The 15,166-nt window shown below is 38.6% G+C and overlaps 1 protein-coding gene across 6 annotated transcripts in view; it reads right to left on the reverse strand.

Annotated features, from left to right (window-relative positions):
* The window catches only part of ECT2L (epithelial cell transforming 2 like), a 66,418-nt gene that overhangs the window by 39,786 nt on the left and 11,466 nt on the right, over positions 1-15,166 (reverse strand). For 4 of the 6 annotated variants that reach the window (XM_039869757.1, XM_039869758.1, XM_039869759.1 and 1 more), the window contains exons 3-4: positions 14,221-14,347; positions 12,952-13,064 (exon numbers count right to left, since the gene is read on the reverse strand). In XM_039869757.1, the coding sequence (XP_039725691.1) occupies positions 12,952-13,064; positions 14,221-14,322 (215 nt within the window). In that variant the 5' untranslated portion in view covers positions 14,323-14,347. Of the gene's footprint in view, positions 1-12,758; positions 14,198-14,220; positions 14,348-15,166 lie in introns of those variants that run through there. The other 2 variants (XM_039869761.1, XM_039869760.1) reach the window with 2 other exon arrangements.

Raw genomic sequence — 15,166 nt, forward strand, 5'->3', positions numbered from 1 at the left:
ATTTCTTAATGCAACATGTATAAAGAAAACTTTTTTATATGATGTCCATCAAGAAAACTTCTTACATTGCATTTCAAGCCACCTAAGCACAGATGGCTCTTGAATCGTTACAAAATCCAGGCCCTACCAAAGAGATTATCTTGGGGGCTAGAGAGGCCTTAGACCAAAGAGACAATTCATAGCCCCTGCAGCCACCAAGTACACACACACAAAAAAAGATATTTAACACCTGATTGTCCTCTTTAGATATTAGCAATAAACATCTGCTACAGTCCCAAGCCACCAAATAGGGCGGTCATAGTTGAATAAGAATCACTAAAACAAACATGTTTGGAAGCAATTCAGGTATCAGTAATTCAAATTCTTCCCTGGAAACTCTAGTCTCTTCCAAACTTAATGGAATTATAGATTTTGTGACCAATCTCACAGCTGATTGGAAACTTTGGGACCAAGAACCTATCAGAACTCATGTACCTTAGGCCATTGAGACTGTAGAACTTGTCATTGCTAAGCGGCAACTGCTGCCCTGTTCCAGGGTCCTAATGAACACAGAAAGACTCACTGAACGAAAAGTCATGACTCTGAACATGACTTCATCCTGCAAGGGGTCTTCTCTGATCTAAATTCCCATGGAGTGGGTCAAGCCTCAGAAGATTCCACTGTAAAATGAAAATGGCACCTCCAATTAGGGACAAAAAGGACCTCAGTTTCCTTCATGAACAGGTTGCTGAACATGCATTAGACGCAGTCAGTTTTGGCCATGAATTTACCCAACCTGCTGACTTAACTGGAACCTCATTTACAAGTCTTAGGAGAAGGAAAAGTTCTAGCTCGCAACAAGAACACCAACTAATATATGTAGAAGGAATTAAGAAATTAGAAAATCACTAGGCATAGTATTAATTGCTTCAGATAAGAATCATCAATGGATGCTAAATGGATGAAAGTGTGATAAGAAACAGAGTATTTGCAGATTCGGGTATTTTTTTTAATTAATTTAAAACTAATCACTCAAATACTTTTTAGTTACTTATTAATTAATAAGTGCAAATTATTTAATAATTAGCTATCTTAACCAAGTGGTAAAGTCAATATCCTAAGCAATGTGACAAACTGACATGGTAGGTCCTGCATTTGATTCACTGAGAAGAACACAGCACTACTTGTGTGTTATTCCTGCCAAGAATGTAAAACCTGAATGTAACCTTGAGGAAATATCAGTCAACCACAAACTGAAGGTCATTCAACAAAGTAGCAGATAGTACTCTTCAAAAGTGTCAAGTGAGAAAAGACAAGAAAAAACTGAGTGATTGCTCCACATTGAAGGTGGATATAGAGACATGAAAACTACAAAAGTGACCCTGGACTGGATTCTGGACTGAGAAGAAAAAGACAATTATAAAGAACATTTTTGGAACAATCAGTAATAATGAACGGAGTCTTGGGTTATATTGTGGTGCTGTATAAACGCTGATCTCCTGATATTGGAGAATGTACTTTGATTTTTCAACATAGTGTCCTTGTATTTTAGGACATACTGAAATGTCCTTGTTTTTTAGGACATACTGAAATATTCATGTTTATAACTTACTCTCAAATGATTCAGAATAATAAGCAAAAATGGTAAAATGTTAACAACTGAGGAAATCAGGTGAAAACTATAAAGGAATTATTTGTACTATTTCTGCAACTTTTTTGTAAGTTAAAAATTATTGCAAAATTAAAAGTTTCTTTTGTTTTGTTTTTGTTTTTGTTTTTTGTAAAGGAGAAGCTATAAGCTTCAGTTCCAAGGTTTAATGATTGTTTATTATGTATGTTATACAGTTCTAGTCTCCAGGCTTTATTTTAAGTCATTGCTCTTTCTTGATTCCTGTCCATGCAGCCTTGTCACAACCTGAGACAAAACAGGTGGCTTCAAATGAACCTGTTGGCATGCCAGTCTGGGGAAAGTGTGTGTGAATGTGTGTGTGTGCGTGTATTATTATTGTGTGTGTGTATGTGTGTGTGTGTGTGTGTGTGTGTGATGTAAGCGAGAGGGTAACGAATGAAGTTGTTGTGCATGTATTGGCAGTACATCGTATCCTCAGACAAAAATGTCACTTGGGGACCTTCTCAGTATTGATAGAGATTAACATTCAAACTGAATGAGACGGTGAGAACATCAAGAACAGTTAATCCCAATGGATCACTGACCTAACTCCTCACCGTCTAAGGTAGGCAATCATTTCATTAACCCTTGACAGACAATTTGCTCTCATTTAGAGTTATAAGCAGATTAATAAAATAAGACGCAAAACAGAAATGTTTTCAGCCTCCTTTTCAAAGACAGGACTCAGTCTCTTCGAAATTTTTGTCCCCATCCCTATTCCCATCCCACAGCATCTACTGTTCTATCCCAGTGGAACAAAAGACATGAATTGAGTCTGAATTCTTTTTTAAATATTTGTTCCTAGTCTGTGCGGTTCCAAGGACACATTCAAGTATAATGAATCTTAAGCAAGAAGGAAAGAAAATGCTTCAGTCACATAAAAAAATCAGTTCCTGAGGAGCAGAACTAGGGTGGTTTGCGGTAATGATTGTGGCTCATTGCACTTTAGTTAAGGTTGCAAAGCAAGAAGTCTGTGAAGAGAAATAACATGTAAGGAGACAATGAACAAAATGTACTTTGCTCATTCATTGTGACAAGGATAGCTTTATTTAAATAATTCATGATAATGCTTTGCAGTGTGCTACTGAATGTACAATGTGTACTTTGCAAAAATAACAAGACTTGGTAATATGGAACTTGAATCTAATTCTCTGCTCTTAAATTTCAGATAAGAAGTAGAAAGAAGCTGCCAAAATTGTGAGAAAATGACTGGGAGAACAGCTTGGAGAGGTGGCCTGGAGAGGAACGAGTGGCTTTGGCAGAGGTCTCTGTTTTTCTAGTTGCCCAGATAGCATCTCTTAGTCTTGTCTGGTTTGCAAATACTCTACGGCATGGTAAGGATCTGTATTAGGTAGGTTTCCACACAGATGCCATTGCCACACAGAATAATGACTGGGATTGGGGTATAAAGGAAATGGAGCTTATAATCCGGTGGAGGAGATAGACATTAAATGGTGAGGGAGTCTCCATGCTAAAGTTTTCAGTGAATGAGGCAGTCACGTTGGGTGTAGGTAAAGCCATAAGGAGGGGAGACTAAAGAGTTTTATTAAAAGGTTTAAAATAATTTATATATTCTTATTCACAGTTAAATGGATGTACATATACACAAAAAATTAGAAGATCAAATCTGGGTGGTGGAATTATGAATGACTGGTTTTTTCCTCTTTTTTGTTTATCCTCATTTTCCAACGCTTCTACAAAAGCCTGTTATTATTATTAAATAGACAAAAAGGGCCCAAGGCTTTCATACATGTCCCCTACAGGTAGAACATACATCGTCCAAGTCTCTGCTTGTCTCACTTCTACTCTACCTTCAAACTCCAGCATAAACGTCAGATCTCAGAGAAGGCTTCCCTGATGTCCTGGACGAGGTGAGGTGCCCATTACTTTTTCTTTGTCACTTAGAACAGTTGTAGCTATTTATTTGATACCTATTGAGCTGGCTAGGCCTGTCTTAAATTGTAAAAAATAAAGAATAATGCATGCACACAGACTGGTTATTGTTACATAATTGCAGAATGACTTTCCCAGTTATTATTACATAACTGTGGCCAATGAAGCAACACAGTGCTGGGGAAGGAGCAAGAAATTTTATCTGGAACCAGCATAGTAGATACAAGTCATGTGGTTAATAAAAGGCTGTTCGTGCAACAGTATAGGTAACCATATAAGGTGATGACAGTGGATTTTTAGGGTGATTTTTAGGGGTACTGCCAGAACCTCCCCCCCACCTTCCTATCAGGCTGACCATTCCTGCTACCCAAACGCTTCCCTGTTGGAGGCCACTGTCACTCACTGAGCACTCCTTACTGAATGCCACTCATACCCTTTGCTGAAAACTATCTTTTATACTTGATGTGCATAAAAGTGTAATCTAAGCACTATTTTTGTGTTTCTATCCTTGCTGATCCTCAAACTTAGTCCTTTTTTGGACTCACTCACCATTTAATGTCTGTCTCCTCACTGGGCTCTACACCCCATAAAAGAAAGCATGGCGGTTTTCTTATCTGCTGCTCTGTCCCAGCACCTAATATGGTGCTTGCACCTTTTCAGGGGTTAAATAAATGTGCATAAATTAGAATAAAGAATGAAAAAAATAGTAAAAGTTAAAAATAGAAAGAGAAAATCACTGCTAGTATTAATTTCCTGTTGTCACTATAATAAATTACCAACAACTTAGTGGCTTAAATTAATATAAATTTATTCTCTCAAAGTTTTGGAGGTCAAAAGTCTGAAATCAGCTGCACTGGGCTAAGGTCAAGGTGTTGGCAGGGCTAGTTCCTTCTGGAGGCTCTGAGGGGAGAGTCTGTTTCCTAGCCTTTTTCAGGTTCTAGCAGCTGCCTGCACTCCTTGGCTCATGACCCCTTCCTCCATCTTCAAAGTCAGCAGCATAGCATCTTCAGATCTTTCCCACTGCTTCATCATCATCATCATCATCTCTTCTGACTCTTACATCTTTTGCATGCCTTGTAAGGACCACTGTGATTATGTTGAGTCCCAAAAACACAAGAAAATCTCCCCATCTCATAATCCTTAATCACGTCTGCATAGTCCCATTGTCACATAAAGTATCCTTCACAGGTTCCAAGGGTTGGGGCATGGACATATACGAAGGCCATTATTTAGTCTACTACACTAATCTAACTTCTGAGACATGGAAAACACCCCAAAGTATTTACAATGGTGCTAAGATGTACTGTCAACTATCCGATGAGGGGTAAAGAATTCACCTTTTTATATTTTACTACAAGTTTTAGTCTACTAAAATATGAACTTCAGAGAGCAGGAACTATTTACACTCTGTTTAATGGTGAATCTCATGCACCTAGAACTGTGCTTGGTACACAGTAGGCACTCAATAAACACTTGTAGAATGATAAATACATAGACTTTAGCTTTTGCCACTAATCATTTACTTCCCCTTCTTTAGTTAAAATAATCTCAATTTCTATTTGGTGGTCCATGTGGTTCTATGGAAGCTGACTCCATCCCTGGCTCCACAAAGCCCATGGTCAAGGCTATGTCAATTCCTGTGAGTCAATCCCCAGGCCACAGCAATTAGTCAGATGTGAACATGGACCTAAACTAGTTTAATGAGAGTGAAGCCCAAACAAAGAAAGTCTTTTTTCTTCTGGACACAATGGGGGATACGTAATAATGAGGCCGTGATCGCCAAAGGCAGAACAGAGAGAGGGACAGAAAGAAACAAGTTATTGGTTTTATTACTGAACCTTTCACTTAAGGTTCAACTGCAGCCAAACCTACCTCTGGATGTTTCAGTTATATCAGAGTAAAATATTTCTATATTATGTGTGTCAAGTTTAAGGTTACTTACAATGAAACACATTCTAAAACCATTCAGTAGTATCACAAGTGAAAGATGAAAAAGGCACCTGTAGAACCTGAACCAAGAACTGTGTTTCATTGCATTGAGAATGGAAGTGATGAGAAACTCATTGGTCTGTGCTTTTGCCTCCAAGGAGACTCAAGTAGAATTAAGAGGTGGAAGAAGCCTGGGACCTTCAGTAGACCCAGGCTTTGTGCCTTACACTTGGCTGTGTACCACATCACCCCAGGAACTTGGTAAAAACAGCTTCCTCAGCCACATCCCAGGTACGTAGAGCCAAAATATCTATGGAGTGAAACTCGCAGTCTATTTTTACAAACTCCAAGTGATTCTGATGGGCCTACCCCTTCTCTATATTGGTGAACTTGACTTTCCACTGGTGGAAGAGGCAGACTAGCAGATTCTGATGCTGATTCCAAAGTCAAGTACAAAGAGTTGAATGCATATACGGTAGCCTTAAGAGTATGTAGAACTTTTGAAGCTCTGAATTAAAAACTTAGACTCTACACAAGGGTCTGAAGGGCTCTCTCCTATGTGTGAAGGACATCAGTTTGACTGCTAAATGCTTTTTTGTTTTTCCGAATCTAGCTGGTTCTCAGTTAGATTCTGGAGAGTAATATGACCAGAGAATTGACGAGTAGGTAAATGGACTATTATGGACAATTTTTTAAAACCTATTTATCTTCCTTTCATTTTTCTTAAACAATAAGGAAAACTATGGCCGCTCCAGGACCAGTGAATTCACAGGTTCAATGATGTATGTCATCGAGGGTCAAAGATTTTCCATATTTTCTCTTTGCCGACTCAACAGCTTGCTTTGGTCCTCAGGCTTATCCCCTGAGGCAGTTCCCAAAGAACTAGCTACTGTGAGCACAGCCCCTCACACAACAGAGACCACAGGCTAGGAGATTGGAAGAGGGCATGTCCCTTCTTCATGTCCCTATTTAAGTCTCTTTGTGAGCGAAGAAAATGCTCCCAGAAGCTCTCTAGCAGCCACTCTCCTACGTCTCCTTGGGCAGAATTAATATCCTCACGCCCTTTCCTAAACCAGCAACCACCAACAGGGATGGCATTATTATGGTCTGTCTAACCCTGAGTCACCCTTGGTGGGCCAGGGTGACCAGCCAACCAGAAAGCACATAATACTGGGGATAGACAAGCCTTCTGTCAGGAAGAAGAGAAAATGAGGAATGGTGTGAGCAGGCTGGTAATCAATAGTGTCCAGCTCACTAAACAGGCATTGAAGAAAGAAGAGGAAAGATCAGTCCAGCCACCTAAGTATTTGATCAACTTGACCTTTGTAGACGCTGGCCCCTTTCCTTCAGAACTTATCTCAGTTCTTGCTCTTCTTTACATTTAAGATAATACTTGGGAGTATTTTTTTTCACTTTTAAAGTTATTTTAACATATTTATAGTAAGTCCTAATATATATAGACCTAATTTTTTATTAAAGTATAGTTGGCATAAAACACTGTATTAGTTTGAGGTGTACAACATAGTGATTCAACATTTATATACCCTACGATGCGGTCAGCATGACAAGTCTATTAATCATTTATCACCATGTAAAATTATTACAATATCATTGACTATATTCCCTGTGTTGTATACTACATCCCCTGGCTTATTTACTTTATAACTAGAAGTCTGTACCTCTTCTTCCCCTTCATCTTATAATGTTCTTTTTCACCCATCCTTCTACCCGCTCCTCTGGCAATCATAAGCTTGTTCTCTGTATCTGTTTCTGTTTTGCTTTGTTAGTTTATTTTAGATTTTACATGTAAATGAAATCATATGGTATTTGTCTTTCTCTGTCTGACCTATTTCACATCACTTAATACCCTCTATCTCCATCCATGTTGTCACAAATGGCAAGATTCATTCTTCTATATTGGTAATATTTCATTAAATACATATACTTCATCACTTTTATCCATGCATCTATAGATGGGCACCTAGATTGTTTCCACATCTTGGTTATTTTAAATAATGCTGCAATGATATAGGGATGCATATGTCTTTTCAAATCAGCGTTTTTGTTTTCTTCAAATAAATACCCAGAAAAAGAATTGCTAGGTTGGAGGCATTTTTTTTTTTAATGAATAAAAGTGGTTTTATTATCTGGCAATGCAATCTTACTCATTTCTTTTCCCTTATGTTTAAATTTTTCTTAGTCATTATTGTCCATTTTCTTTTCCAGATTAGCTTTAAAATCAGTTTCTCGAGGTCCATAATAAAATCCCGTTTGGGGATTTGTACTGAGATTGAACTGAACTTGAAGATTAATTTGGAGGGAATTAGCATCTTTAAACATGGCACACTGATCTGTTTATTCAGGTTTTTTTTTCTAACTATTCTTTAAATTTATAATTTCTTTATTAATGATCTTATACTTATCTTTTTAGTTTTATGTAACACATATAGAGAAGCAAAGCTGAGATACTGGGGCCGAAGGGGGTCTGGGGGTCGGGGGGACGGGGAGGGGATAAGCGAGTGCGCGTGAGCGAGCGATCCCTGGTATTATGGTTTGAATCCAAGGATTTAGCCCAGCCTGAAGCTAGACAAATCTTAATAAATTCCCATTTCTTCCTAAATTGGTCTGAATTCCATTTCTGTTACTTGCACTTGAAAGCTATCTGACCATGAAATCAAAAGAATACATGGAGTAGGAGGAAAGATGACAAAGATTCACTGAATGCCTATTGTGTACTATGGGCACTCTGCTTCTGCTTCTAAGACTTGCTAGGCCACTTAGGTCTCATGGGCAGCCACTTCTGCACTTATTCTGCTGTAACCTTCTTGGGCATCTGAAGACATTTTCAAATACAGAATACAGACAAATAGTCCCTTAAAACATTGTCTCCATTCTCCCATGAATTATCTGTGAATTTGATTCTTCCTATGCAGAAGGTAAAAGGACACACTGAGTATACCCGGAAGGTACTATCATATACTTCATAGATGGCTGGTAGCGTTATCCGGGCTGCTGCGTTTGGGAAGTTGTGCAGTGAACTTCAAGGGGTGCCATTCACACAGACGACACCACTGGGGTTGTGTGACATGGCAGACAACATTACTGTGCATGATTCCTTCTGGATTGCTTTACAGAGGTCGTGAATTAATTACAGTATGAAAAGTCTTGATTGAAGCAAGGTATTAGTAATCTCCTCTATTCAAAAACTTGTAGTATCTTGAAAAGTTCTTTCCTCCTAAGAACTATCAAATAAAAAATTTTTTCTGGTTATCTTTTTGTTATTGTTGTAATTAAGAGTGTTTTCAACACCTTCCTTCACTCAATAAGCATTTATTGAGTGGCTACTATGTACCTGGTATTGCTGTAAGTGCTAAGGACAGAATGAGTCACCAGAAAAAGTTCTTGCCCTGTTGGGGCTCCATTCTAGTGGAGTAGAGAGACTGTAAGTAAACAAACCAAAAAGTACTGTATATGACAATGTCACGTGGTGCTAAGTGCTACAAAGATAACTTAAACATTATTAAGGGACAGTGGAACCATTTACAAAATGGTTCAAGTTCACGGGTTTGCCTGGTATGGGCAATGGCCTACCCAACATCCACTCTCCCTCTGTCCCCATCTCACCCAAGAAAATAGCTTTGGGTTTTCGTTTTCTCCTTTCCTTTTAAACTCAAGGATTTTCTTTCTTAGCTTCATCCATCCCTAAAAACGAACCCAACAACATCATACGATTGCCTGTGACCATCTGATCCATGTGAAAGGATAGGAACATGTCCAGAATATGGCTAAGGGGCGGAAAGACTCAGGGTGACTCAAATTTCAAGACTGTATTAGATATTTAGAACCCCAGAGTGTCCCTGAATATCCACTCTCCTCTCCACTGCCTCTGCACAGAAATATTCTTTCAAATGGATGTTCAGTAACTCACATTGATATAGCTGCACACACACACGCAGATAATCCATCCATATCTTGGGAATGAATTTGTGTGAATGTTGCCCCACCCACCAGGGAAAACTACAAGTTTTAACAGCTCCAGCCCTGAATGAAAGGCCTTTGTGTAGGGCGTTACCTGGTACTGAGCAGAGGCAGTTTGAAACCAGTTCCACCAGTGTGGCTAGGAGACTGATGCAAACTTCTCAGGTTTCTCCAAGTGTGACAGACACAAACAGTCCAGTTTCCTTTAAGGAGTCACAGGAAAGCTCAGCCTAGTCAAGTGGCCCGAGGACGACAATACTGGAAACCATTAGACATGTGGCTATATAAGCATAATGCCCTGGGGGAAGTGCCGTGGTAGAGGTTCGTAAAAATTGCTGGGGGTGGGGGGGAAGATGAGCAAGGAAGGGTTCTCAGGAGGGGTAACATGTAAGTTGAGGTCAGAGGCAAAATTTGCCAGAGGGGTGGTTTAAGAAGCTGAACTTTTGAAAAATGTCTTAAATATCATAAAACTCCATTTAAGAAATCTTCTTAAACCTTAACAATATGGAATATTTCTTAGGACAGAAAAGAAAAATCTTAGATACTTGAATATATCTCACACTTTTAAAGAAAATGTGACAACATATTTCTGACCAATACTACAATATCGTGGCTAAGCTTTATAGTTGTAACTGCCTGAATTAAAACAATATTATTCAGAAATTATAAACTAAAACATCTAATACAATGGCTTCTCTGCCTTGAAAACAAGGTTTTTTGCTCAAATATAGCCTAACCTATGTATAAGGATTTCAGACATTCAAACAATGATAAATTCTCTCATTTATTCACCAGTTATTCACAGTTAAGAGAGAACAGGGACTGTATGAATACATATGATTCAAAATTAAAGGCTGATTGCCCTGTCACCATTTGACCCAGCAATTCCATTCCTAGGTATATACCTAAATGAAATAAAGACATCCATGTAGAAAAACTTGCACACAGATGTTCATAGCAGCATTATTCAAAACAGCCAAAATGTGAAAACAACCTAAATGTCCATTACCTAATGAATAAATAAAATATGACATATCCATGCAATGGAATATTATTTGGTTATAAAAAGGACAGAAGTGCTGATACATGCTTCCAAAAAAAGGGATGAACCTTGAGAACATTATAATACATGAAAGTAGCCAGTCACACAAGAACACATATTGTATGATTCCATTTATGTGAAAAGTCCATAAAAGGCATACTTGATAGAAACAGAAAGTAGATTAGTGGTTGCCCAGTACAGGGAGATAGAGATGGAGTGTGACTGCTAATGGGTAGGAGGAGTTTCTTTTGGGGGTGATGAAATGTTCTAAATTTAGATTATGGTGATGCACAACTCTGTGAATTTACTAAAACCACGGAATTGTACCCTTTAAGTGAATGAATTTATTATCTGTGAATTACATCCCAATAAAGATGTTTAAAAGAAAGTTGATTACATTACCTTTAAAAATAAAATAAGTTGGGTTTTTAGATTTAATTAAAATAGCCAGTTCAAATTAGATTAGATATCAGCACATGGTATCTGTAGACGTTGGTGAGGAGAGAAATGGCTGACAGAAAGTAATGGGGAGGAAATAGTGTAAGGAAGACTTAATCTAGACTTTGGGAGTAAATTGATTGGTGTCCAACAACAAAAACCACTGCTACAAATTACAGATGGGTTCAGGATGCCAAATTTAGAGACCAGAACAACTTCCCCTGAAATCAGCAGCCCAGAATATGTAATAACAGCTTTGTGGAACGATGAAGTACATACAGCTCTTTGCAGAAACACAGCTGCAATGAAAAAAGCAAAGTAATTTCACTGAACAGATTAGTTCCATATCCTTGTTACATAGAAAGAAGAATTCAGGTACCAGACAAAGAATGCAATTTACAATGACAAAATGTCAGGCCTAATGTTAAAAAGCCTCAAAATATACCACAAGCTCTCTAATGACCTCTAGTGGTTAGAACTAAAATTGCTTGATTTATGATACAGGAGACTATACCACAAAGCAATTCTTATCTTGCAAGCTGTAAAGTTGGAGTAAAAGGAAACCTAACTAATGACTGCAGTAAAAAGTTCCCTTTCTTATTTTTCAACCATTGGCTAAAGAGTCTATTTTTCTGTGGCTTGTCTTTGCAGCTTCTTTCAACACAGCCAGGAACGTGTCCGTCTCTCCCCATTGACTTGGTGACTTCATCAGGGACAGTTGGTTAATAATCCACTATGTGCCCACAGATGCAGGAGAAAGCTGACAACAGAGAAGGTGAGTGAGGAGGTAGAAAAAATGAAATGGATGATCAAAAGAGATGAGCAGGAAAAAGTGCAAGAAAAAGTGGGAGGCAGTATTGCAAACTAAAATAAGCCAATTTGGTCTTGCACAACACTCAAGTTTTTTTTGGTAGCTACCAAAGTTCAAAGGTTAATCTCTTCCCCTAGCCTCACCAGCATGTTATAGTGAAAGTCACTAAAACCAAATGATGCCACACCTCGACTTTCACTAAGTCAACCTTAATAAAGAAGCCCAAATCACCACACACAATCTCTTCTGTAAGTTTGATGAAATCCCAGCTCTCTGTCCTTTCGGTAAAAGTTTCACTCAATTGAAAATGGACAAGAAACAGGACAAATTCCTGAAACAAGATTCTAGCATTGCCCTGACCTTTGGTCTCTACCAGATCTCCAGACTGACAAGGCCACTTGTTTGGGGATGAAGCCTGGGAAACCATCCTTACAGGCACCTGCTATCAGCCTGTCTGGATTCTTCACTCAAGTCCGGGCATGCTGGAGGGCTCTCTGGAATATTTTGGTCTGTCCCACAGCTGAATATCTTTAGTTTCACCAAAGAAAGTCCATTTCTAACATTCATCTGCCAAGCAAACAAGCCACTAGTTGCTCTGATAATAACGAATGTCCGATATTTGCTATGCTATTTAGCAAAGTATCTGGTCATAACTGAGTCTGTGACCTTCCTAATACAATGCTAGCTAACTACGCCTAGAGTATTAATTCCTGATCAGAACATTAGCTATCCCTGGTATTTCAACTAATACCTTCAAATGTCACATTGTCTCTGCTGGAGTATTTCAAAGAAAATAATAGACATAACAGGAGGGAAGGGTTAAGAATAAGAACAAGGACCCACTGGCAATCAGTGACCAATGTACCAGATATCTACTTGAAGTATCTTGTCTGCCCGGTAGTTCCAAGGAGAAGTTAATATACGAAGAGAATGTTAAAAATTTACTGGCTGAAGCTATTTACAAATTTTTGTAAAAACTAAACCTCCCACCGTGCTATGAAGATATTAAAGCACTCAACTTTTCATTTCATGCTCAGGAGGAAGCAGCACTAGAAGGGTCTGTTTATAAATCTTAAAATATCAATTGCTTTATTTGTTTGTTTGTTTGTTTCTAGGAGAAAAAGAAAAAAACCTTAAAGGTTATATAAACATTTTACTATATTTTGTTTTCTTTAAGAACAAATGATAATTACCTCGTTAGGCTACATTTACCTTAATTGTGATTTAGTGCATCGTAAAAATATCGTGAATAAGAATTCTTGACGTTGCTTGTTAGTCCAGAGGTCGAACCAGTGACTTATAAGGGCCACTCTTTCCTGAAAGAGCTATAAAGGGGGGAAATGGGTATTTTCCTGTATATTTAACGTAGTCTTAGTTGCTAAGCAATCCTTAGGCAATCTAACAGCTTCACAGCTAACATTTGCATAGCACGTTACAGTTCACAAAGCACTTTCACATGTGTAGCAGGGGTCTCTCTCGTCAGCTTTGACTGCTCTTATTCAGGGATACGGACAAGCCTAGGCTGGTTGGGTGGGCTGGCGGAAAAGGCTGGGGTGACATAATTATAGAGGGGCCCAAGAAGGCCTCTTTCAAAACAAAAAGATAATCCTGACTCTTGTTCCTACCTAAGTTAATGTGACCTGGGGAAACAGATTCCAAACATTTTATCTTGAAAACACAAAGAGGCTACACTTGTTTAAGTATGAAAATAAGGCCGTTTGAAGTCGGTTTGATTTTGTTAAACCACAGTCCTATATCTTCATAGCACTCACCAAAATGAAGGTTAATAAATATCGCTAAATAGCCGTTGTTAGATGTGTCTCCTGGGAAGACATACACCAAGAAACAGTGTCCCCTCCCCCACCCCAAACCTGGATTTCAGTCCAGCTTTGCTCAGATGACATATACCAACACATTGGCTTTATTACTCAGTGGGGCTTTGGCCCTGGTCTGTCTGGTTTCCTTCCCTTGTGAATGGGCCTGAGCCAGGCATGAGCTGTGAGGACTCAGCCGGCCTTCTCCATGAAGATCTGACAGCCACTCAGTGACTACTTCCTGTGCTACCCTTCAAAGGGCAGTGGAACTGTACAGTTGGCACAGGAGGGAAGAGAGGATTAAAGAAATACACAGAATTACACATTAACACTCTCCACACCAAATACCACCCAAAGTACTTCCTCTTTCCTCCTTCCCCAGTACAGCCAACAGTGTGTGTTCTAGAGCTTTCTATTTTGTCCCTGGAGGTACAGAGGAAAGGGAAGACAGATCTTGAGCCTCCCATCATTTGAGAGTTGGAGACTGGGGTGAAAAGAGACTATCTTTGGTGCAGACAAATGTAGGTTTATTTTTATTTAAAGTAATTCAAAAAGTAAATTCTTTAGAAGGTTTTAAAAAATATATATGGCAACATGAAACCTAATATTTCCTAGTAAATTTAGCCTTACAAATTAAACTTGTTTTATTGTACAGTATGTAACTCACCTGTCTATTTAATGACTTGTTGGTAAATGGTGTCCAGGCACTGAATCTCCGGTGGAAGCTCTCCATCTCCAGCGTTTTCCTGGAAGAATCCCGAGCTGACATCTCAGCAAATTATTTTCTTCCGATCCTAGAAACCATAGGTTCATTTCAATAGATACTGAGTTAAGATCATGTAGAAACATCCAGCATCTTGATGTTGTCCTTATAGGAATTATATAATTATAGCAATTCTTTTAAATACATATATTTATATACATATAATTACAGCAATTCATTCATATATATACATATATACACATATATACAATTCATTCATGTATATATATATATATCTCCATGGAAAATAATCCATACAAATAAAGATAGGGAGTTCACACTTTCCAAGTCATTAAAATTTATTCTGTCCTCATCTACTTACACCCAAATGTGAATCTAAACCAGAGTTGTTTTTCACTTTGCTGGGAAAATGACTAGAAATTGGAATGTTTATCAACCAGGAATCCTGACTTTTTCTTTCCCTGGAAAGCAAGAATCGGAGGAGCTCAAAGAGGGCACTCCGCCTGCCTATCTTTTGAGGACACAAGTCAAAGAGGATGTAGAGGAAAAAAAATTGGGCTAATGTATTAGTTATCCATTGCTGCATAACAAATTATCCCAAAATTTAACAGCTAAAAACAATAAACCCTATTACCTCAAAGTTTCTGTGGGTGAGAAATCTAGGCACAGCTTGGCGAAGTACTGTATTAGTCTACTAGAGCTGCCACAACAAAATACCACAGACTGGGTGGTGTGAACACCACAAATTTATTTTCTCATGGTTCTGCAAGCTATAAGTCCAAGATCAGGGACTGTCAGGAATGGCTTCTAGTGAGACCTCTCTTTCTGTGTACCTTCCTTCTGTGTATGTGAGCATGTGCACGTGCACACACACACACACACGCGCGCG

The sequence above is a fragment of the Pteropus medius genome, unplaced genomic scaffold (assembly GCF_902729225.1).
Source record: "Pteropus medius unplaced genomic scaffold, Ma_sr-lr_union100, whole genome shotgun sequence".
Taxonomy (NCBI): domain Eukaryota; kingdom Metazoa; phylum Chordata; class Mammalia; order Chiroptera; family Pteropodidae; genus Pteropus; species Pteropus medius.